This window comes from Mesocricetus auratus, unplaced genomic scaffold (genome assembly GCF_017639785.1).
Source record: "Mesocricetus auratus isolate SY011 unplaced genomic scaffold, BCM_Maur_2.0 Super-Scaffold_100021, whole genome shotgun sequence".
NCBI classification, from domain to species: domain Eukaryota; kingdom Metazoa; phylum Chordata; class Mammalia; order Rodentia; family Cricetidae; genus Mesocricetus; species Mesocricetus auratus.
In genome coordinates, this window is record NW_024429202.1 from 26,544,605 (window position 1) to 26,569,407 (window position 24,803).

Here is a 24,803-nt window from a genome sequence, read left to right on the forward strand (position 1 = left end):
GTCAAGTGTAGGGCATGGAACTTTTGAGCTTAATCTCCAAGAGGGTTTCTGTCTTAGTTACTTTTTTATTGCTGTGATAAGACATCATGACCAAGGCAACTTGTTTTGAAAGCATTGAATTTGAAGCATAGATTTTCAGAGGGTTAGAGTTCATGAGCATCATAGCAGGGACCATGGGGGCAGGCAAACTGGTGTGAGGCTGGAGTAGTAGCCGAAAGCTTACATTATGAGGCAGAGAGAGAGAGAGAGAGAGAGAGAGAGAGAGAGAGAGAGAGAGAGAGAGAGAGAGAGAGAGAGAGCGCACATGTGATCAAGAGAGTCTTTTGAAACCTCAAAGCCTGCCCCAGTGACACACCTCCTTCAACAAGATCACACCCTCCTAATCCTTCCCACCAACTGGGAACAAGGTTGTCAAACATATGTGCCTCTGGGTGCCATTCTCAGCCAAGCTGCCAGTTGCCCATCTGTGGACGCAACTCTTTGATGAAGTGTTACCCCATGACTGCTGCTGACCTAACAGTTTCCGTAGGTGTGGTGATCTGGGGATGGGCAAGGGAGTAGTAGGACATAGAAGGTTTGCCCAAATCTTCTGGAACACAGTTAGCTGTGGGAGGTGTTCCATATTGGTAATCAAGTCACAACAATACCAGAGAGAAGCACAAACAAAGACAACTACCAAGGGAACCATAAAGCCTGGCACCAGACAGGTCATTTTTCGAGCTCATGTGTGCCAGGCCTGTTGCATTGGACTACTCATTGTCCAGATGGGTACGCATCATACGTTAGATGATCACATATAAGGCCATTTTACTAAATATTAGTTAAGTACTTTGTGGACTCATTCTTGAGCCCCATCATGTATGTGGCTAGAATATGTATTCTTTGTGTAATCATTGTATACATTAAATCAGATATTCCTGCAGACAGCCCTCTGACATGGCTTAGTCTACTGGTTGCACATACAAAACCTTTAGAGTCTGATAGATCACCAGGGTTCAGAATCCTCTTTTACTTGAATATCTCCTAGAATATTTAACACTCTGACTTTCTTGTATATAAAATGAAAATCTCAAAGATTTAAGGCTTACTTATGCTATATATAGTAACAGTTGGCAAAATAATATTTTACTACAACAGCCAGTAAGTTGATGCCCGTCTAGCTGCTTCATGCTGTGAGAGCAGGGTAGTTTTTTTAGAGTCCGTTAGAGGTCAGGATTTTACATTAACTCTTGGTTGGGGTATAGCTCAATGGTTGAGTGGCTTGTTGAGCACACACAGGACCTTGGGCTCAGTCTCAAACACACAAACAAAGCAAAATTAAATTAAAATGATCTCCTATTTAATGTAGAGTCACATTAGGGAGGTAGGAGGCTGGAATGCGGCCTTGGCTGACTCCCACCACCAGCGACTCACGTTCTTGAGCACTGGTTGTAGAGCAGCTCATGCTGAGCTGTTCTTAGCGTCCTGAGAACTGTGAACTGAGGCTGTGGATGTCAAATTCCAGCCGTAAGGACAGCCCCACCCCCTTATTTCTCTCTAAAAGTCACATCATTATCCTGAAGAGAAGAAACATTCTGGCCCCATTAAGTGGAGTTGGTTTGCCTCTACCACCCTGTCTGTGTTTGAGAGGAACATTGTGCTGGGTGGTAAATGCTGTTTTGGGTAACTGGATGTTCATAATTCAGTTGGTAGGAGCTATAAAATAAGTATATGCAGTTTGGTTAGAAAAACAGTGTTAATACTGTGAAAATAATCCTTTGTTGATTTTCTTCTCTCTTCACTGGACATAGTTGGATATACTCAGAATGAGGCTGGAGTAGGGGGCCCAGGAGGCCCTGTATCTCTCTTGCTTTCTTTAGTCCCTTTAAATTAATGAAAAGTACACTATTTGAAAAGCTTTTATGAGGGAAAAGATAAACATTAAAAATGAGACGATAGAGATTATCTGGCATGGTCAGTCTTCAGAAGCTTGTGATACTTCGAGAGTAGGCCATGGAGCTCTACTCGATGCTTGTTCCTGTTACATCTATCTCTGAGATCCCCCCTCCCCTTAGGATTTTTGATGAGGATTCAAAATGTTTTCTGAAGAAAGTAATTGTCTTAGTTTACTGCTGTAAAGAGACACCATGACCAAGGCAACTCATAAAAGAAAGCATTTACTTTGGGGATTTGCTTACATTTTCAAAGCTGAATCTATTATTATGGCAGAGAGCATGGCAGTAGGCAGGCATGGTGCTGGAACAGTGACTGAGATCTATATCCTGATCCACAAACAGAGAGAAGACAGACAGACAGACTGAGACAGGCAGGCAGGCAGGCAGTCTGACTGGGTCTGGCATGGTATTTCCAATCTTTAAATCCCATCCCCAGTGACACGCTTCCTCCAACAGAGCCACACCTCCTGATCCTTCTAATTCTTTCAAAGAGTTCTACTCCCTGGTGACTAAGAATTCAAATATGTGAGCCTATGGGATTCATTCTTACTCAAACCACCACAGTAATTTTTCTTAGGTTTATTTTTTTATATTTACCAAAACTAAAATGATTCTCATTTAAAGGAAACAAGGCAGATGAGGTGAGATATACTTGCTGGGGAGCATTGTCTTTTGTCCCTGGCATTTCTCCTGAATACATTTGAATTTTAGAGTTCTCATGCCCCCCTGCGTGAATAACCGAGCCTGATGCACACTGACAGTTCTGGCAAGAGTGTGTCCTTCTGATTGATCATCCTTTCAAATACTTAAAGGAACAAAATCTGGTCAGCACATTCCGTCTGCTGTAATTGTTTACCCTGGGAATCATGTGGCGGGAGTGCTTTCCCGTGTTTTAGCATATTTTAAACTTCAGCCTTGTTGCATGAGTGAAATCGTTGTTCCTGAATATACTGTAGCTTTATTTAGCAACATTACCTGGAGGATTGTTTTCAAATGCAAACTGGCTAACTGGCATTCTTTTAAGAATTCCTTTACGGCATTTGTCCGTGATCATCCCTTCTAGGGTAGTCTGTGTTTTTATAAAGTGGAAGTCGTATATAAATAACTACATGTTATTACTGGTCACATGCAAGTCTACTTGCTGTGTTGCTATCTAGTAGCTCACAGGACCATAATCTGAGAAACATCACCAAAAATTCAAGCCCCGTACAGTTTAGTTCTGCTTATGGTGGGCCAATGGAAAATAGAAACCCTTTGTTCCCAAGGCACTGTCACTGTATCAGAGGTCACATCATTCCCTTTGCATCTGGATCTGGCCCCAGAACTAGAACCTGAACCAGGAGAGCAGATGTGTCTTGGGGGCTTGGTTTAAGGGGCAGCAGTTTCTCAGAAGTCTCAAGACTGCAGTGCTCCATGCTCTTTCTCTGGGGTCCATCGCACTGCCAGTTACTCATGAGCTGTGTTCTTCAGCATCCGTCAGTTAAACCCTGTCTATTCTGCAGTATTGCCTGAATGGTGCGTGCTGTAAAGACTTTTTTCTACATTGTGATTTATCGATAGATAATTTATTGGTTTGTTTGGAGAGGAGGACCTGCATTCCAGTGTTGGGCAGCACTCCATTTCTTAGTGTCTCCTGGGCTAATACATGGGAGGCAGTCAAGTGACTGCACATTTTCACCTCCCTTCTGTCATGCCTCTGGAAAGCTGAATTCACTCATGGAAGAATGTCTTCTGCCACAGAGAAGTCAGTGACTTTGTGGCTCCACCAACAAAGCAATTGGTCTACTCTTTGTTTTTTGATTAGTGGCTGAAAGGACATCTAACCCCCCAAACCCCCCCCACAAGCCGAGAGAGTACGTTGTTACAGAGAGAGAGACAGAGAGAGACAGAGACAGACAGACAGTTTGATCATATTCTTGAACATTTCAGTTAGCACAGGGATGTTTTTGATTTACTGACTTTATAAAGGGTCAGTGAGAATACAGCAATTGCAGTATTTTGATTCTTTTTTTAAAGATTTATTTATCATGTATACGATGTTCAGCCTGCATGTATCCCTGCAGGCCAGGAGAGGGCACTAGACTTCATTAAGATGGTTGTGAGCCACCATGTGGTTGATGAGAATTGAACTCAGGACCTCTGGAAGAACAGGCAGTGCTCTTAACCCCTGAGCCATCTTTCCAGCCCCAGTATTTTGATTCTTGAAGTCTACTTATGAGATTATCTTCAACACATTTTGTTCCTAAATGTCAGGTGCCCCAGACTCACTGGATAGGTTGTTAAAATAGATGTGGCCTCCAGTAGCTTCTGAGTCACAGTCTTGGGATGGGACCTGAAAACAGGTATTTCTAGCGAGTTGTTGAATATCCATTTCTGATCAAATGCTGAAGCTGCTGAGCTGGGGCCATGCGTTTAAAACCTGCTGTGGATAGATGGATCAGTATGCAAATGAACCTATGAGTGTGGAACATTCATGCAACCATGTGGGTGTGCACGCTTGTTCATGTTTGCAAGGGCCAGAGAGCCATGTTGAGTGTTTACTCTTTTGCTTTCCATCGTACTATCCCATCAAGAGTCTTCATTGTGAGACACTGGGAAGCTGCATACACAAACACATTTGGCATATCCAGTAAGTATTTTGATTTAGAAAATATAGCTATTAGAAACAATAGCTGTGTTTTATCGAATCCCAACAGTGTAGGTATACAGTTGTCCACGTGCTGCTTTACCGTAATTATCAATATCGGTCACAGTTTCTCTAACGTTGGTTGAGGCCTCATGCTGGTGTCAGTTATTTTCGTGTCTTACTGCATTTCATTCTCACCACAGTCATTGTGGACACACTGTTGTTACTCTTATCCATGTGTTACCCATGGTAAGCTGATGCACAGAGAGATCCCAGAACTTCCCAAGGCTGAACAGCTAGCAATCCATAGGATGGTGTGGAAGAATAAAAGAGATGCCCAAAGGGCTAGAGAGACAGTGATAATTACAACCCAGGTCTTTCGTTCTCTTTGTCATGCTAAATACTTCAGGGTAGATTTGGAGTGGAGTGATCAAAGTTACATAGAGAAAGATGAAGGACATTTGGACAACCTGTTTGCCCTTGCAAATAGGACTTGATATTTAAGTTGTTTTTGTTGTGGAAGCTGTATTTAAGTGAGGAAGTGTTGAGTGTTCTTTGGAGAAATGTTAGAAACCCAAAGCATAAAATTTAGAAGCAAGTCTTGTAAATCAGGTTTTTAGGAGTGCAATAGAAGTTACCTGTTTTTATGATTGTAGGAGGCATGTGTCAGAGCATGCAAATAGGTCAAAAGAGACGGGAATTCAAAACTCACAATATGTTTTCATAATGAGAATGTGGATGGGAGAGCAATATAGGAAGACACCTAACACACCCTCCCCCCCCCGGCCTTCACATGCTTGTGAACAAGCATACACACATGTATGTTCCACATTCTTATACACTGTGTACATATAGATGTACAGATACACGCATACATGCAAGTAACACTGGCACACTCTTCACTCAGGGTGAACTCTTTGATCTTTCTTTTTGTCTGTTATTGACCCTTGTATTTTGAGCACATTTTTAAAACATTATTTTTTTAATGTGTATGAATTTCCAGCATGCATATATACTTATATATCACTTGCATGCAGTGCCATAAAATGCTTGAAAAGGGCATCACATCTCCTGGAACTGTAGGTACAAATGGATGGTTGTGAGCCTCTGTGTGGGTTCTGGGAGCTGAACCTGAGTGTTCTTAGCCACTTAGCCATCTCTTTAGTTCTGGTGTTTATTCTTTAAAACATTAATTTGAACCATTGGAAGAAAAGTTATGTATGTCATGGCTGTTTACCTCTAAACACTTGACAGTGTATGGGAGCTTATGTTTGTAGCCACATGGTAATCAACTATGTATATCTACATTGGCATCATATTTAATGATATATTCTCTTGGTTGATCCACATTTTCTCCTAGGGCAGGGTCCAGTCCAGCATTGCTACTGAGCTTAGTTACTTCCCTTTAACATGGTTTAATCAGAAATAGTTTAGTAGCCTTTGTATAGACATCAAACATTTCTGAAGTGTGTAGCATGCAGGGTTTCGGTAAGGGCCTCCTAGGACAAAGAGAAGACACGTGGCTTAATTAGTGTCTGTATATGCACGCTCAGTCTTAGTTCCTCTGCTCCGTGTCACAAACCTAAGCCCTGTGAGGGGAACAAAGTGTGTGTCAGGGTACGCCCTGCCGTGCTCAAGTCCAGCCTTTGGATGTGAGTCCACTAAGCCTGTGCAGATAAAAGCTGTCTGCTGGCAGAAAGCCTGTGGGCTCTCTGTCTCTGCTCTGAATCCTATTATAGGTTTAGAGTATGGAAAATTAGTTTGTTATCAAATATATTTGAACTAAAAATTATCCTGTGACATGAAAATTACCTTCCCCTTTTTGTCTATTAGGGTGATTTAAGCACTTTTAAATGAGTATTATACTTGTAGACTACTGTTTTAAACTAATTATTTCATAATTTAGGCAGATAATTTTAGGTTATTTTCCTTTTCTTTACTTTCATTATTACCACTGCTCTTTCTGCCTGCTGAGTGCCCGGTGCTGCACCGGTTAGTATGCAGTAGACACGTCACTCAATCTTCATTTTACCACAGGAACACTGAGCTCATGGGAGAAGACAAGTTAGTCATCTGCTTGACAGGACGTAGCTGGAATGTGACGTAGCTGAGATGTAGTTGGCTCTTCTGACACTAAAGAGCCTCTCTGTGTGGCTGTGACTTCATATACTTTGCAAGAATCTAGAGATATAGATACAAGTATGCAAAGAAGTCAGGCATCATTCCTGAAGGTCAGTCTTTTGCACATAATGACTAAGACATTTTCAAAGACACACACAAAAATTATTCTTTGATCAATGATGTTACCATTCCCAAAGCTTGTTCTTCGGCCCTCTCCATCAGAAGTGTGAGACCTCTGTAGCTGGTAAACTGAAGCAGACTTGGAGTGTCATTTCTGTTACACTGTAAGCTGCATGAGGTTGGGGTCCTGCTTCTGATTACACAGCGCATGCATCCCCAGCGCTTAGCATACGCTCAGGTGCACTGCTGTTTCCCTCCCACCACACTAAAGAACATTTTACTTAGTGAAAGAGGGCGAAACCAAATTAACCCCCAGAACTGTCACATCACGGACAGTTGGTTTGCTGGGAGTGAGCAGAGTCTACTGGGAGACCATCTCATGATGAGTTCCTTCTTTTAAAACTGAAAAGGACATTCCACTGTGTATGTCTCTGTGTATCTGTGTCTGTTTGTGTGTGTGTGTGTGTGTGTGTCTTTGTGTGTTTGTCTGTGTGTGTCTGTGTCCATGTGTGTCTGTGTCCATGTGTGTCCATGTGTGTCTGTACGTGTATATACATGCTAGTCACCTTTTTGTTGCTATAACAAAATTCCCAGGAAAATCAACTTAAAAGGACTCATGGTTTTGGAGTTTTCCAGCCCGTGATCGACTCACTGTGTTGCCTTTAGGTTTGTGACAGCAGAAACATTATGATGGGAGGGCATGGGGAGAAAAGCTGCTTACTTCATGACAATCATGGAGGAGAAGAGAGGGGCAGAACAAGAGAAAATGGGGCTGGGGACAAGATAAACCCTTCAAAGGAGGTGATCTGTTGCACGTATGCCCTCTTGCCGCCACCCCCACCCCCAGCGCCAGGAGAATTTGGAAAGAAACATTTTCCAGTTGAAAGATTCATGTTACATATTAGCATGTGAAAGACACACAGATTCTTTGGTAAGACAAACTGTTGGACACAGTGTTTCTCAAGCCCTACTTTGTTTTTGTCTACTAGTAGCTATTAACATCCTTCTGGGAAATGCCCTGGGAGAGCTTTAAAGTGATTGCTTTTAAAGGAATAGTTAGTTATTCTGACAGTCATGGTTGCCATGCTTTGTCACAGCCTTTTTCTATGGCTCATTACTTTTGTCACTGTTTACAATTTGCCTTTTCTGCCTTCCCCTCACTTTCTTGGACCAGACCCCTTTAATGGTAGAAGACCTGTAGGCTAGCTCTTCAGTATTTTAAGAAGCTAACCCCCACCCCTTTTCTTGTTAATCAAGCAGTTCTGTCTCCTTTGTTTCATTTACATGTGCTATTTTTTATCTTAAAAATGTATTGTCTTCTTTAATTGACACACAGTAATTATGTGTACTTAGGGGTACAGTGTGACATTTCAGAACATGTCCACCACAGGCAGTGGTCAACGTGATTGTTTAATCATCACATGTGTCCTTTCTCTACATTGGAGATGCACCCCTTTCGGCCCCACACTTCAGCCTTGACATCTGTAGCTGCTGTTTCCCGCCATACCTACATTTGTTTACTTGGTTGTTCTTCCAGCCTGATTATTTTTGAGACAGAATCTCTACGTATGACAAACATTTTTATATCATCTTTCTGAGATTTTCTCTGTTGGTTTTCATGTTCATTTGAAATTAAGGTTGAAGGAAAGTCAGCCATGCAGTCAGAGTGCTGGGGAAGTTACCAGAAGGGTGATCTCAGCTCATCCTAGTTATCTCCTGACCGTCATCCTCCGCCTCCACCCATGTGGAGCTGTTGACTTTTCACTCTTTGCAGTTTCCCAATACTGCCAGACAGCGCCCAAGACTTAACTATTCATTCATTCCACAAAGAACGTATATACTTATGTACATTCTTACCTATGTGCACACATGAAAAGAACAGGATTTTGTTATTTTGTAGAAACTTGGTCTTTTTCACTCTTACTTTGCCATAGAGATAGAAAACAATGGGAAAGTTCATCTGCTTTTATGGAGTTAAGAGCTGATAATGATGAACGTGCTATCTGTGGTTTCAACCTAGGTCTGCCTGGATAGGGTCAGCATGCTATGGGTTCTGGACTAAAGCCAGCCACAGCCTCTTTCCTGATATGGTTCTTGGATGATAAATAGTTTTTAGATTTTTCAAACAGTTGAAATCAGATTGAAGAGTATTTTCTGATGCATAAAAAATTTATAAAATCTGAAGTATAGTGTTCATGAATAAAAATGAAACCCCACCACAATACTCATTATGTATTGTCATAGTCTATTACCCACAAGCCTTCAAACACTTGCTATCTGACTTTTCATAAGTTTTGTGTTTTTTTCTCTTTTTTATAGGCCTAGGTATTGAACCTTAGACCTTGCACATGCCAGGCAAGCTCTGTACCTGGACTAGCCACACGCCTAACCCCTTTCTCTGTCTCAGGATAAGGTTTTGTGTTAGATTTGAGGCAGAGTTTTGTGTACATTTGCCTCTGTGGTGAGGAAGGGATCATGTTCTGTGTTTCCCAGAATTCTCTTGTGAAGTAGGTTTTTCCTTCCTGCGGGAATATGAAGTTCGACTACGGCTGCTTTTCTGAACACTATTTCCTCTTGGTTGACTTCATGGAGTCTCCTTACACATGACAGCTCAGTACATTAGTTTGCTGCTTAGGCAAAATTTTATTTCTGGAGTTGGTGGTGCACACCTTTAATCCCAGCATTTGGGAAGCAGAGGCAGGAGGATCTCTGTGAGTTCAAGGCTGGGTGCCTGGTCTACAGAGTGACTTCTAGGAAAACCAGAGATGTTACTCAGAGAAACCCTGTCTCAAAAAATCAAAAAGAAAGAAAAAGCATGATTTGATTTACTGAAAAAAGTGTCAAGTTTATACATTAATACTTCCTGCAAATTCCATTATTGTTTCTGGCTAAATATAATTGTCATGTACCACATTTTCATTATACACGTATCTGTTGATGGATGTCTAGCTGAATTCCATTCCCCTGTTATTGTTACTAGAACAGCAATGGATATTAATGTACAAGTATCTCTGTGTATGTGGAGTCCCCTGGGCAAATGCCCAGGAGTGGTATAGCTGGATCATATGGTTGTTCTAGTTCTAATCTTTTGAGAAGTCTCTGTACTGAGTTCCATAATGTCTGTCCTGTTTTGTACTCCCAGTAACAATGTATAAGGTTTCCTCTTTACTTACACCTGCCATTCTAAAGGTTAGTAGTGAAAGCCATGCAGGAGAAACTTGAAAGTCATAAAATAGACACTATAATAAGAATTTGCTAATAATTTTGCCTAGAACTAGCATGTTATAGACAGTAGGATAAAAACCAGGCTTGATAGAAACTGTAGGAAAGAAAATTCTGTACCCTAACTTTAGAGTTGCCGAGAAAGTTTCTGTTTATTCATGAAGATTGACCTCCAATTAGGCTCAATTCCCATAACAAAAGGAGGCAATCCTCACCTACAACCAGCCATTAGGACCTTCCCCAAAGGACTTGCCTCTAAGGGCAGACAGCTCAAGGTCACAGTCAGCCTTGAGTCCTGCCTGGTCTGTCATTTAGTTCTCTGTGCTCTTACAAGGAAAATCATTAATTCTGCCATGGGCAAGATGAACCTCAGTAGCATCTATTCAAAAACAACAACACTTAAGACATCATTCTAAGCCGGGCGTTGGTGGTGCACACCTTTAATCCCAGCACTCGGGAGGCAGAGGCAGGTGGATCTCTGTGAGTTCGAGACCAGCCTGGTCTACAGAGCGAGTTCCAGGACAGCCCCAAAAAACAATACAGAGAAACCCTGTCTTGAAAAACAAACAAACAAACAAAAAAGAAACAAAAGAAAGAAATCATTCTAGCAATATCTTTGTTGTGTAAACCTCCTGTTTGCCCACATGGCTAGACTTGCAGACTCCTGTCTCGGTTTAAATCGTTTAAAGTGTGAACTGGGCCTGAGACCAGAAAGAGACTTAGGGGTGGCAGTGTATGGAACGCCTAAGCCTAAGGTGTATATAGGTCATTGAAATCTTCTATTCATGTCCAGCTCTTCTTTGGGCACTAGTCAGAACAGGGCCTAAGTGATAGTAAAGAAATTTGTCCTTTATTAATCTCCAAGTATGTGTGATATAATTTCTCCCTTGAACATCATATTAATTCCATAACACCAGACAGGTTGCTATATGGCGTAAAGATCCATTTCACTGTTGAATTCTTATGCAGCAGGTAGACGTCCACACCCTGTAGCTCATTTGACGAAGCTCCTAGAGGTGACCCAGCTAAGCAGGATTCACGATTGCCAAACTCAGCTCTGTGATGAGCACTGCATTCTTTTTTTTTTTTTTTCCCTGACAGGGTTTCTCTGTGGTTTTGGAGGCTGCCCTGGAACTAGTTCTTGTAGACCAGACTGGTCTCGAACTCACAGAGATCCGCCTGCCTCTGCCTCCCGAGTGCTGGGATTAAAGGTGTGCAGTGCACCACCACTGCTTAAGGGCACCGCATTCTTATTTGAGTCGTTAGTGTTGCTTCCCATGTTAATTTCCTGTGTCGTGATCCCAAAATTGATGTATATCGGTTTTGATTCGTATCAGTTTTGTTTGTGGAATAGCTTGTTAGGAAACATACAGTGATTAGGACCTATTTTCCAAGCTTTCTTTTCTAGTGCCCACTCGGCTGCTGCCTGCAGTCTTTGGACTGGGTTCCTTTACTCCGTAATCGCCCGTGCCCTGAACTGCCTTGCTCTCTCCTATGCATGATGCCACCTTGGTGCCAGGCAGAGATTTTAAAGCTCTGATAAGTAATTGTAAAGAGGAGAGAAAGGCTGGTGAAGTGACCTTGTATTGAGAGGCGGACAGCCAAGAGGGTGCTCTGTCCCCCGCCGCCTGTTCACCAGAGAAGAGCTGAGTGTACCTGCCTAAGCGCGTCTCTAATTTCTAATAGTTCATTTGGACCTGATTCATAAATCAGTACTACAGAGTCACGTGGGAATTTACTGAAGAGATTCATATTTTAATAACTAGTTTTGAATTTTGGCCTTGAGTGCATTTTAAGTAAAAGTAATTTAAATTCTTTAGCTTCTGCATGATTTTTTTTTTTACTGTAAAATGTCATGATTCTGACACAGAAAAAATCAGTGGGAGCTAATATTTGAAACTGCAGGGGGGTTTGTTTTAAAAATTTGTGTTCAAAGACAGGGTTATGATACAGTGCGAATCCTGCCTTTCCTCTCCCCCCCTCCCCTCCACCTCGTCCTCACCCGGGAAATTTCTCACACTATGGCTTAGGCAGCTCTTGCTCTATAGGCCTGTGCCACCACAAGTACCTTCTAATGTTGTTTTCTAAGACACGAGTGGAGCGCACGCTGGCCTCTCTTACAGCACTCTACCAGGTTGTCATCGTTTGTCTTACTACGTTACTGTGCTCACCAGATTTCTTAAGAGTGATCGTAGGTCTTGGAGAGATTTGGGATAACAGTGACATACTTAAACATAATAAAAGCTATATACAGTAAACCAACAACCGACATCAAACTAAATGGACAGAAACTCAACGCAATTCCTCTAAAATCAGGAACAAAACAAGGCTGTCCACTCTCTCCATACCTTTTCAACATGGTACTTGAAGTTCTAGCCATTGCCATACGACAACAAAGGGGGATCAAGTGGATACAAATTGGGAAGGAAGAGGTCAAACTTTCACTGTTTGCAGATGATATGATAGTTTACATAAATGACCCAAAGAACTCTACCAGGGAACTCTTACAGCTGATTAACACCTTCAGAAAAGTGGCAGGCTACAAGATCAACTCAAGAAAATCAGTAGCCCTACTGTATACAGATGATAAAAGGGCTGAGGAAGAAATCAGAGAAACATCACCCTTTACAATTGCCACAAACAACATAAAATACCTTTGGGTAATGCTAACCAAACAAGTGAAAGACCTGTATCGTAAGAACTTTGAATCTTTAAAGAAAGAAATGAAAGAAGCCCTCAGAAAAATGGAAAGATCTCCCATGCTCTTTTCTAGGTAGGATCAATGTAGTAAAAATGGCAATCCTGCCAAAAGCAACCTACAGATTCAATGCAAATCCCCACTAACATCCCAGCACAATTCTTCACAGACCTTGAAAGAACAATGATCAATTTTGTATGGAAAAACAAAAGACCCAGGATAGCCAAAACAACCCTGTTCAACAAGGCAACATCTGGAGGCATCACCATCCCTGACTTCAAGCTCTATTATAGAGCTATAGTCCTGAAAACAGCTTGGTATTGGCACAAAAATAGACAGGTAGACCAATGGAATCCAATTGAAAACCCGGATATTAACCCACACACGTATGAACATCTGATCTTTGACAAAGAGGCTAAAAATATACAATGGAATAAAGAAAGCATCTTCAACAAATGGTGCTGGCATAACTGGAGGCTGGCATGTAGAAGAATGCGGATCGATCCATGTTTATCACCATGCACAAAACTTAAGTCCAAATGGATCAAAGACCTCAACATAAATCCAGCCACAATGAACCTCTTAGAAGAGAAAGTGGGAGGTACCCTTGAACGAATTGGTACAGGAGACAGCTTCCTGAACATAACACCAGTAGCACAGACAGTGAGATCAACAATTAATAAATGGGACTTCCTGAAACTGAGAAGCTTCTGTAAGGCAAAGGACACAGCAAGACAAAAAATGGCAGCCCACAGAATGGGAAAAAATATTCACTAATCCCACATCTGACAGAGGGTTGATCTCTAAAATTTACAAAGAACTCAAGAAGCAAGTCTCTAAAACACCAAAGGATCCAATTAAAAAGTGGGCTGCAGAACTAAATAGAGAATTTTCAATAGAGGAGTCTAAAATGGCTGAGAGGCACATAAGAAAGTGCTCAACATCCTTAGCCATCCAGAAAATACAAAGCAAAACAACTCTGAGATATCTCACTCCTGTCAGAATGGCTAAGCACCAATGACAATTTATGCTGGAGAGGATGTGGTGAAAGGGGGACACTCCTCCATTGCCGGTGGGAGTGCCAACTGGTTCAGCCACTTTGGAAATCAGTATGGAGATTCCTCAGAAAAATGGGAATATACCTACCACAAGACCCAGCAACTCCACTCTTAGGCATATATCCAAAAGATGCCCATTCATACAACAAGGATATCTGTTCCACTATGTTCATAGCAGCATTATTTGTAATAGCCAGAACTTGGAAGCAACCTAGATGCCCCTCACCCGAAGAGTGGATAGAGAAAATGTGGTACATATACACAATGGAGTACTATTCAGCAGAAAAAAAAATGGAATCCTGAGATTTGCAGGCAAATGGATGACACTAGAAGAAACCATCCTGAGTGAGGTAACACAGTCACAAAAAGAGAAACATGGCATGTACTCTCTCATATATGGATTTTAGACTTAGATCTGTGGAGTGCCAGTCTACAATCCCATGGCCAGAGAGTCTGGGAAACAGAAACTTCATTCAGTGGCTGATCGAAGAAGAGGCAGACTCCCTCGGTTAAGTACTGAGCTGAACTCAAGAAAGCCAGTAACAGAGGGAGGACTGATGACCAAAGGGATTAAGACTGGGCTGGTTTAACCCCCAGAAACAGCTGACCTGACAAAGGTTAACTCTTGAATCCCAGGCATCAGCCTGGGAATCCAGCATGGGACTGATCAAGACCCCCTAAATGGGGGTGTCAGTGAGGAGGCCTAGGTAATGTATTGAGCCTTGGACAGTAGATCAGTACTCATCCTGAATATACACACGGACTTTGGACTCCCATCCAACAATGTGAGGTGCACTCTCACCCTGAACTCTTGGGGGAGGGTCTAGGCCCTGCCCTGAAAGAAATGACAGACTATGGACACCCCCATGGAGGGCCTCACCTCCCTGGGGAAATGAGGGGATAATGGGGGGGGTTGGGGGGAGGGCACGGGAGGAAGGGAGGGAAAGGGAGAGGGACCTGAAACTGACTTGTGAAGCAACCTTGTTTTTAATCTAAATTTAAACTTAAAAATAAATAATAATAAAAAAAGGAAAAAAAAAAAGAGTGATTGTGACTCCTCTTCCTTCAGCCTTTTCTCTTTAGGGTCCATATTGTGAGAACCTGAGAGCCTAGGAGGAATGTGAAAGAAGTTACAAAAACACGCCAGTAATGGATTCCTCTTTGATCCCTTAAGTGGCTATCTAAAACTGAGCTTGGCAGAGTAGCGTTCACTGTAGTGATTTGGCATAAGCGCTTTACAGAAATGTATATAGGGGAACTAGGTTAGGGTGATGCTTCAAGAAACATTTACGAGCTGAGACCCTTATCCTCCTAACCCAGTATGGCTGGGTGTCAGTCCTCAGGGACAGAATACTGAACTGTCTTTCCTAAAATGTCCTCTGCTTTTCTGTGAGGTTGGAAGGACCATTGCCCCACCCCCCTCTCCCTACCCTGTCCCTGTCTCCAAGAAGCATGCGTTTGACGCTCAAGTGCGCAGCTCATCTGTAGCATACCTGTAATATACGTTAACTCCAGAGAAAGTGGGCAGAGACCAGGAAAGGCGCTCGTCTCCATGTTGGTCTCTGAGTTTATTTTTCTCTTCCAGTTATAATTTCTCAACACCAAGGTCCACATAGCTATGCAAAATATGAAAGATATATAGACTGAGGGAAAAACTCATGCAAATAGGTTTTGTCAATTTTTCTATATATGAAAAGGGAAAACTGCCCAATCCAAACAAAAACCAGATTCAAGTAAACTTTACAGAATTATAGAAAAATTCCCATCCTGGCTCAGAAGAATTACTCAATTAAAAGAAGAAAAAAAAGGAGATATCTTTTTTAAGTTTTCTAAAGTTACAACAAAACTATTGAGAGATTTTTCTTGACATGTATATGGTCATAAGAGACCAATACTAAAATTCCCCGAATCTTTGTGTTTGTCAGTGCTATCAATGCTTTTAACTACCACAGTTCCACCTTGTGGTGAGAGAGAAGACTTGTTTCTTCAGTTGATATTGCTCTTGAAAATTCGAAAAAGAAACTAGTTGAGTGTACTATGATGTAACCATGCTGTTTTCATTGTCTCATTGCCAGCATTTATTTGCATGACACCAAATGGGGGCTTTTTCTCATAATACCTAAATATACCAACATAGAATCAAAATAACAGGGAAAATGCGAGGTGCGTGATTTTATTCTTTCACAGTTCTCGAAGAAATAATAGTAAAATATGTAATTCACAAAACGGCTCAGATAACTTCCTGTATTTTAAAAGAATCAGTTACTTACCCGTGATTCATATAGCAATATTAATACTTTATTTATTATGTATTTTTGGGGAAAAGGGTTTTAAAGGACCTGTCCTGGGAGAACTGGTTGGCCCATGTTTTATGTATTTGTGTGAGCTAAAAAAGGAATCAAAGCATTTTAATTGATAGCTTTCACTAAAGCCGACTGGCCCCTCCTTTTCACTGGTTAGTACAAGGCAGCGAAGAGTTCTTGGGACAAGCCTTCTTTTATCATCTATGCCTTTTACAAGATCGCCGATTGTGTTTGGGAGTCCTGTGTCCTTTAAGAGAAGACTGTGGACCCTTTATCTGGTGAGCGTTGCTTCTGGGATGTGTGCGCTGTACCCAGGGCTCACTGACTCAGTGTCCTTTCCAGTTGGCTTTTTCCCGAGGTCCCCTTTTCTCTGCCGAGAGATCTGGCCTTTAGCTTTTTATGATTTGACTTCACTGAAGATCACAGCTTGCAGGAAACTAATGAGAATCAGTGCAGGGAAGAATAGTTCTCAGTTGGAACCAACCATTGTAACAAAAGATTAAGAGGAAGTAAAATCTATTAAGGTTTCACATATGGGGGGGGGGGTCTAGGAGTGAGGCAGCTTTGATTCCAGCTTGTCTAGCACATTCAGCAGAGAAGGGCAAATTTGTAAAGTGACAAGACAAACATAAATCACTGAGTCTCAAGGAACAGCAAATAAGTGGCAGGCAGGCTGGTCATTAAGAGTGTGTTCTGGTAGCAGCTTCTGCTTACCATCTACAATGCAGCGCGAGAGTCGTCAGTGGTCAGGGCTCTTCTCTCGGGGTGAACTAGGAGATGCCGTTTGTTTTACAACTCTGTGTCCTGCTTTTAGGCTTCAGATAAAGGGAGGCTGAGATTGTTTGTGATTCTGCTTCCCACAGATTGTCCTCAGCTCAGTGTCCCTCTGTATGTGGACCAGCTTTTTCTGGCTCCCTAATTTTGTGTAATGGCCCTCAGAGCTTCTTAATGTTTAATGTACGAAGCCATCTGGTCTCCTGGTCCCCTTCCTGCTTTAACTCCGCCTCACATTTCTTTGACTGGACAGCTGCCTCCTTTCCTTGGTACCTACTACACATCTTTGCCCTGTTCCTCCCTCCCCCTCTACCCTCCTTCTTCCCCCCTCTTCCTCCTCCTCTCCCTCTTTCTCCTCCTCCTCCCATACTTTCATCTTGTTTGCTAAGGAAGAGGAGTTGGAAGAGCCACAATGGTATGGGGCTCCTTGTAATGTGAGTCTGTCTGTTTGAGCTGCAGTCTCTTCACTGTCTGCCATCTCAGATTGTAGACTACAGGAGACAGCGCTCTGTTACATACATCACTCTATCTTTAGGATGTCTTAGCCTGTGGTGAATGAATGTCTGGTGCAGCAGCCACACATAGGCTATGATGGTTAATCTTGATGATCAGGTGATTGGATTGAGCTATACCTAGACTATTAGTCAGGTCCACTTCCGTGTGTGTCCGTAAGAGCAATTCCAGAGACAAAAGGGGGAAGACCTGCTCCGATTGTGGGCAACCCATTCCAATAGGCTGGAGCCTACCATGGCCTCCCTACCTTCATAGGTGCTCTTCCAGTTGTGCCACGCCCTCCATGCTATGCCGAGCTGCAGCCTTGAGACCATGAGTAACTGTAAATCTTACCTTTTAATCTATTTTTAAAGGTTTATTTATTATGTGTACAGTGTTCTGCTGGCACGTGTGCCTGCATGCCAGAAGAGGGCACCACCATGTGGTTGCTGGGAATTGAGTTCAAGACCTCTGGAAGAGCAGCCAGTGCTGCTGAACCATCTCTCCAGCCCAAATCTTAGCTCCCTCTCTTGAGTGTTTGTCCCAGCCATAAAAGTCTTGACATGTATAAGATTCAAATTCTTGCGGAGTTTTTCCATGCACAAGAACTAATACGATGTCAGACTTCTGAGAAAGACCATTTTGAATACTGAATAAGCAGGTATATATATAAGCCTTCTCTCCAGAGTTGGAGTTGAGTTTTAAATTAATAAATGTTTAATGACATGGGGTTTTGGGGTACCAACCTTGTTGTTTTTCCATTTGTACGTTGTTATTGGCCAATCCCTGTATGGTAACACAGGTCCCCTTCCTGCTTTAACTCGCCAAGTGAGCATAGTGACAGACACCTTTAATCCCAGTGCTCCGGAGGCAGAATCAGGTGGATCTCTGAGTTCAAGGCCAGCCTGGTCTACAGGGTAAGTTCCAAGACAGCTAGAGCTATATAGTGAAACCATGTCTCAAAGCAACAACAGCAAAAACAAACAAAAAGGAAAAAAAAAGAAGAAAAGAGAGAGAAAGCACTGGAAAATTCTGGGAAGATGGGGTGAAACGGAAAACAGTGCTTCACTTTAGTTATGTAACTGGGGTTGTATAACTTGACCTTGAGGCCTCACAATGCTTTTATGTTGCTCATCACTTCCTTGACTCCTATTTATTCAGACAGATTTTTGCCTCACAGGGGAAAAGTATGCAGAGAGAGAGGGGAAGCTACATTTAATTTTAAATGGAAAGCAGAAGAGTATTGGCAGTTATAGCAGTTGTCTGTGAAGTTACCAGGCCAAATGTCTATGACTCAGATTTTGGACAAGAGAAAAAAATGAAGCCTTTCTGTTTAGATTTAACTATTTAGTTCCCCTCCTTGTCTCAAATTGACCAGTCGACCAGAGCCCCGAGTTTCATCCCTTATCTCATCCATTACCATCCATTCCTCACTCACGGTGTGGATTTTAAGCATTTTAAAAGGTGTGTGTGTGTGTGTGTGTGTGTGTGTGTGTGTGTATGTGTGTTGTTTGACAGTGTACCTGTGAATTCAGAGGCTGGCTTTCAGGAATCCATTCTCTCCTTCCGCCATTTTTATAGTAACAATGAGATTTGCTTTTGCTAGATTGGCGAGCACGGAAGCAGAGCCGCATGTTTTGTTCCGAGGCTCTGTCTGTCCCAGTATTCACACACGAGGCTCTGCCACGGAAGGAGCTTCACCCTGTTGTCTCAGAGTTAAGGAGCACTGCTTACAGTGTGTTTCTTTGGTGCATCAGATAAGAAAGACAGGAGGTAATATGTGGTAGCCACCATTTACAGAGTTACAGAGGTGACTGATTTTTTTTCTCCTAAAATTTTTGAGAAATGTATGCTCCCAGACTTAAGAGGGACTTCCTGTTGTACACATTTTCCTTTAAATTAGCAAGCCATTAATTAAAAAGAGAATGGCTGTTCTGTCTTGACACCATAGAATTTTTGTTCTTTTGTTTGGACTCAAGACTTTTCTTTCCATACATCCATTTTGCCAATAAAAAAACTGAGGCCCAGATAAGTTTGGCAGTGGGTTCAAGGTCACGGAATCAGAATGAAAAGCAAGGTTAAATGCAGGTTCTAGATTCTTTTTTTCCTTCATAATTAGTTTCTTCTTTTCTTAATTTGATTTTATGTGATACACTATTTTCCTTTTGAAGCATACTAATTTTTTATTATAGCATAAATGTAATTGTGAGAAATGACATTTAATTCTGGGAAGTCTTCTGGTGAGGAGGGCTTGGTGCAATCTATTAGCAGGGCAAGTTGTGAAGTTCCTTTTCTATGAGATAAGTGTTCAGAATTGCACCCCAGCTTAAACTGTCCCACAGGGAGAACGACAGGAAATGGAATGTAGGAGGACACTGTGTCTGGCAGGGTTCAGCAGGACCCTCCCCCACTGTGTTAAGTTACTGCTCGTGGGAGCTCCATCCTGAGGACGTGTTTGTTTACCACTGTCCTGTGGGTGGAGAACGACAGATCTGCACAACAGATTCATCAGTAGTTACATGGTGCTATTGTGTAATTGTGCTCTATGTAATGTCCTGGTCAGACTCCTTTATAGTCAGGTTGCTTTCTGGTGACATTGGAGATACAGGTTTAGATGCACAGTGGGCATACCAAGCACCTAGTAGGCCTTCCAAATTCAAGTCTGCATTGGAAGGAGATGAGAATCTTTCTAGGGCTCTAATATGCAAATAGAAAATTGTATACTGCTTTCATTCTATTAAGGACTATGCCTGTATGTGTCGGTGTGTCCCCCAAAAATGTCCTTGATGTGTGTGTGGCATATATGGTGATGTGTATACACCTTGTATGTATCATGCATGTTCCTAAAAGGCCCTCGGAAAGCATTCATTTCTGAATTATAGTTAAGACCCTGAGGGGACTGTCAGTTAAAGATAGCTTGAGGTAAATATGCTAACAGAGCAGTAACACTTTTATAACTGTTTTGGGTAATTACAGATTTTATAAATGAATATTACCTAAAATTATATTCAAATTACACTTTTTCTGCCCAAGAGGAAACATTTTTAAATATTTTACTGTGGTATAATCTGCAATACTGGTGCTATTCCACAGGTCTTTGACCACTCACATTTACATCCCGCATCATACTGACAGATACAAACAGAACACAGATTCACAGGCGCCACCTCTAAGGAGTGTTAGACATGGAAAAAGTGAATTACTTTTAACTGACTCTCCGTCCTCACAAACTGGAGCTATAGGTTGATCTCCTAATTCAAAGGCCCTATAAGCACTGGACATAGAAACAAGTAAATTTAATATGACACTCCTAAGGGATTCTTTTTCATTAATCAAACATGCTTTCTAACTCTGATAAAGTAAATTTCAGGGGGTAGAGATATGGCATGACAGTAGATTTCTTGCCAAGCATATAAAGCCCTGAGTTTTATTCCTGTACACAAACAAAACAGAGAGGTTATAGAAAACACACACACACACACACACACACACACACACACACAGAGAGAGAGAGAGAGAGAGAGAGAGAGAGAGAGGTATGTGTGTGCATGTGTCTACTCAGCTAAGATAATACAGTAAATGGCATTTAAACCCATTTTTGGAGTAAAGACTTACCACGTTAAAGCTTTGCTTTAGTTTGTCATCAGACTTTTCTTGTACAGTCAGTTTCCACTGTGCTCTTGTGTCATTATACCACCTTGTAGTATACCACCTTGTGGTATTTGTTTGCTTGACATTTAGAAGTACAGTGACATTTGATTCACACTAGGGGCTTGGAGAATTTACTGCAGACAAGGGCAGGTCCAGGAATTGTGCAGTGAGTAAAGGAGGTGGGGCTCTGGTTCTTGAACCTTCTAGACCTTTCCTTTGGTTCATTCCAACAGGGGTTGCATATCAGATATTTACAATCCATAACAACTACAAAATTAGAGTTATGAAGTAGCAACCAAAATAATTTTATGGTTGGGAGTCACCACAGCATGAGGATCTGTGTTAAAGGGTGGTTGAGAACCACTGTGTTAGTATAAAGATCAACGGGAGGTAAAAACACACTACTGCCCAGCTAAGAGTTTAATCCCAACACTTGGGAGGCAGAGGCAGGTGGATCTCTGTGAGTTTGAGGCCATCCAGGACAGGCTCCAAAGCTACAGAGAAACCCTGCCTCAACAAACAAACAAACAAACACCCCCCCAAAACAAACCCAAAAAACAAAAAAACCCAAAAAGCAAAAAGCCACAACTCTTTGCTAAGGCAGCACTGGTGTGTCAGGGATCATGAATAAAATCAGGATATTACTTACATTTAAAATTGTAAGTCCATTTAGTACCTCATGATAATATCTGGAGTACTAAATGAGTCTGGAGTCTTAAAAATGAGTTAATAGTTCTGGTCATCTTTATGAATTGTTACTCTGAAAATTAGCTTTTTTTAGGTTTTAAATTTAAATTAAGTTTTCAAGTAATTAGAGAATTAAAAATAAAAAACTGGTGCGTACGTGAACACACCACATGAAGCATTGGTTAGGAGCGGTAAGGTTGGGTCTGAGTTCCAGGACTGAATAGTGTTGTTTATTTCTTGTAGGTTCGCAAACATGTGAATGATCTCTACGAAGACTTGAGGGACGGGCACAATTTGATCTCCCTTCTGGAGGTTCTTTCTGGAGACACCTTGGTAAGTTAGAGACTTCCTAATTTATTTTGCTGAACCTATACTTGTGTACACACGTGACCGGGGTGTTCGCAGCATAAATTTTGTAGCATTAATTCTTCAAACTGTGAATTCAACCAGAAGAATAGAGGTGTGGCCAGTTGCTGCAGCATCCCATCTTCTCGTGATGTGAATGAGGACCTAGAGATGCTTTTGTGATAGGTTCTATAATTAACATAGTATTTTTCTTTGTGCTTCTTTTTGTCTTTTCCTTTTTTCATTGCCTTTGGGTCGTTTTCTGATTTTTGCTTTGTTTTGTTTTTGCTTTCAAAGAAGTCGGACTCATACATAGCAAGGAGGTAGACTTGACTTTCTGAGAGGGTGGCTAGCCCAGGCGTCATCTCCCTCCTGTGTGATCATTACTCCCTTTCTTGGTTACCTGTTCTCCCTCACTGCGTTCCGCTCATGCTCTTCTTTTCATTCCCGCTCTGTCTGTGTCCTTGCTGTCCTGTCTTCTGTCTGTTATGTTCACTAGCCCAGGGAGCGAGACTTTTTGAAGACCTTACGGTTGGTGAGTGCAACAGCAGCATGCGAGTGTGAGCAGCATGAGGATGTGGAGGATGAGGACAAGGGGGTAGGTGTCCCCCGTAACTCACTAACCTAGGTGTGTGCAGCGCTAACATGTGTGGGCAGTGTGTGCAGCGCTAACGCGAGGAGGCCAGTAACTCACAGGCTTAAGCTCCTGGACAGGAAACGCAGGAACCCAACCCTAGAGCAGGACTGTTGCGTGTGTTGAGAAAGTGGACAGAGGAAATATTTTCTCTTTTAAGGTATCTCCAGAGCTGAATGACTGACTCATTTAGACATTAGCTTTTTTCTTTTTTACACTGTATATAAAGTTAGAATCCTGATAACTAGCATACTAATTTTTACGCATATTCATTTCCTTCTGAAATTGATAATTCACACATGAAAACTTTTAGAGGAGGGCATAGGGAGATTTTGATCAGTTTCCTTAAATCATGCCTGTCTGTGGGATGCAGAAGAGGCAAGATTTTACTCATGGGGTGATCTCACTGACACTTAGCTGACATGGGCCCGCTGCTACCTTCACAGAGACAGATGAGCTGCTCTGGTCATCTGCATCCCAAGCCCCACCCCCAATTTCCTTGGAAATCATGCTTTTATAGTATCCAACTTGTGAATTTTAAGCATCATTTCTACCCTGATACCAAAATTATTTTTCCCTTTTATGGTCTGCTGTCTTTCATCATGGCACCTTGGATGTCAACAGCTTGTATTTCAGATATGAAGATGCTCTTAGACTGTGTCATGTAGTAAATTTTGGCTCCAGTCTTTGTATTTTTGTTAAGCATTTTCTGACGTGTTTCTTTTTTTCCTTCTGCTAATGTGTACCATTTCCTAAGGAAAATGGCATTAAAGAAAATAACTATGATTGACACTTTTCCTCAGACTAGGAAAACAATTGCATCACATCCATGGAAATGCAAAAGTACAGGTGCTTTCTGCCTGATACTAAGTTCAACTTTGTGTCAAAGCTAAAATAATTATAGAGCAAAAGTACTGGTACTGAATAGTGTAAGCTGTTTTTTCCCTCTCTTCAGTCACAGCTAAATAAACCTCTTGTCTTTCTCCTTGGTGTTTTTATTTTTCATTTTTTAACACTAATTGCATGCTGTTTTACCTCGTTTTCATAAATCCATAAATATAATTAGAAAACTGCTTTGCTCATAGTGCATAATGAGAAGGTAAAATGGGGAATAACAGTTATTCTTATAGCTAAGCACCAGTTGGCCAGGATTGTCCTTATTAGTGAACACAGGTTTCTGGTCTGTGGTTTTCCTTTTATTTAAACAAAACTTCTGGAATAAAGCCTATGTTTAAATATATAGGATAAGTTTCTCAGAGTTGAAATTCAGTCCAACATGATAGAGAAGAGTTAAAAACCTCTTTTAAAAATGTATGGACCTATCTAAAATAGTTTTAAAATATTGAGATGCACAGATAATATAATTTAAATTAACATGTTTAGTGGTGTTGTAAACTGTAGTCTCTTTACACTTTCAATTTTCTGTCCTTAGCCCAGAGAGAAGGGTCGGATGCGCTTTCACAGACTGCAGAATGTACAGATTGCACTGGACTATTTGAAAAGACGACAGGTATGGTATTTTCCAGACTCTAACCTTATAAATATAAGTAGCTGAGTAAATCTTCACAGGAATATGTCAGGGAATGTAAAGGTTTAATTGGGTCTGCACTATGGTAATTGTCATGCATGTCTCTGAGACAAATGTGTAAGGATGTTTTCAAACATCTGCTGTGGAGGAAAGGAAGTTAGTACTGAGTGCAAGCTAGGAAGCATGATGAGTGCTTTATTGCCCCTTGAGTAAGAAGCACTGATTCTCCCTGATGGAATTAGAGTGCTTCTGCATAGGCAGTTAGAGACATTTGAGTAGCAACAAGATGTCAAGAATGCCTCTGAATGCATCAGTTCCCAGAAGGTTGGGGCAACACTTGACTGTTTACACTGCATATATTAGAATATTTTCGTAGTTTATACACCCTCCTTTTAGAAGCATTGCTAACAGTAGCGTTTGTAATTACTAGTGGTGCAACCATCTTCTATTTGTTGTAAGTAGATTACTGGCTGGGTCTTCTTTGTGCTGCTATCATAGAATAACTGTATAATTCATAAAGGACAGAAGTCTTTGCCTGTGGTTCTAGACTCTAGAGGCTGAACACTAAAGGTCAAGACAACAACACTTGGCCCTGGCGAGGACAGCCTGT

The 24,803-nt window shown here is 41.6% G+C and overlaps 1 protein-coding gene across 18 annotated transcripts in view; it reads left to right on the plus strand.

Annotated features, from left to right (window-relative positions):
- Dst (dystonin) overlaps positions 1-24,803 on the plus strand; it is a 400,220-nt gene that overhangs the window by 178,240 nt on the left and 197,177 nt on the right. For all 18 annotated transcript variants that reach the window (XM_040729463.1, XM_040729445.1, XM_040729449.1 and 15 more), the window contains 2 exons: positions 21,930-22,019; positions 24,098-24,175. In XM_040729463.1, the coding sequence (XP_040585397.1) occupies positions 21,930-22,019; positions 24,098-24,175 (168 nt within the window). The remainder of the gene's footprint in view (positions 1-21,929; positions 22,020-24,097; positions 24,176-24,803) is intronic.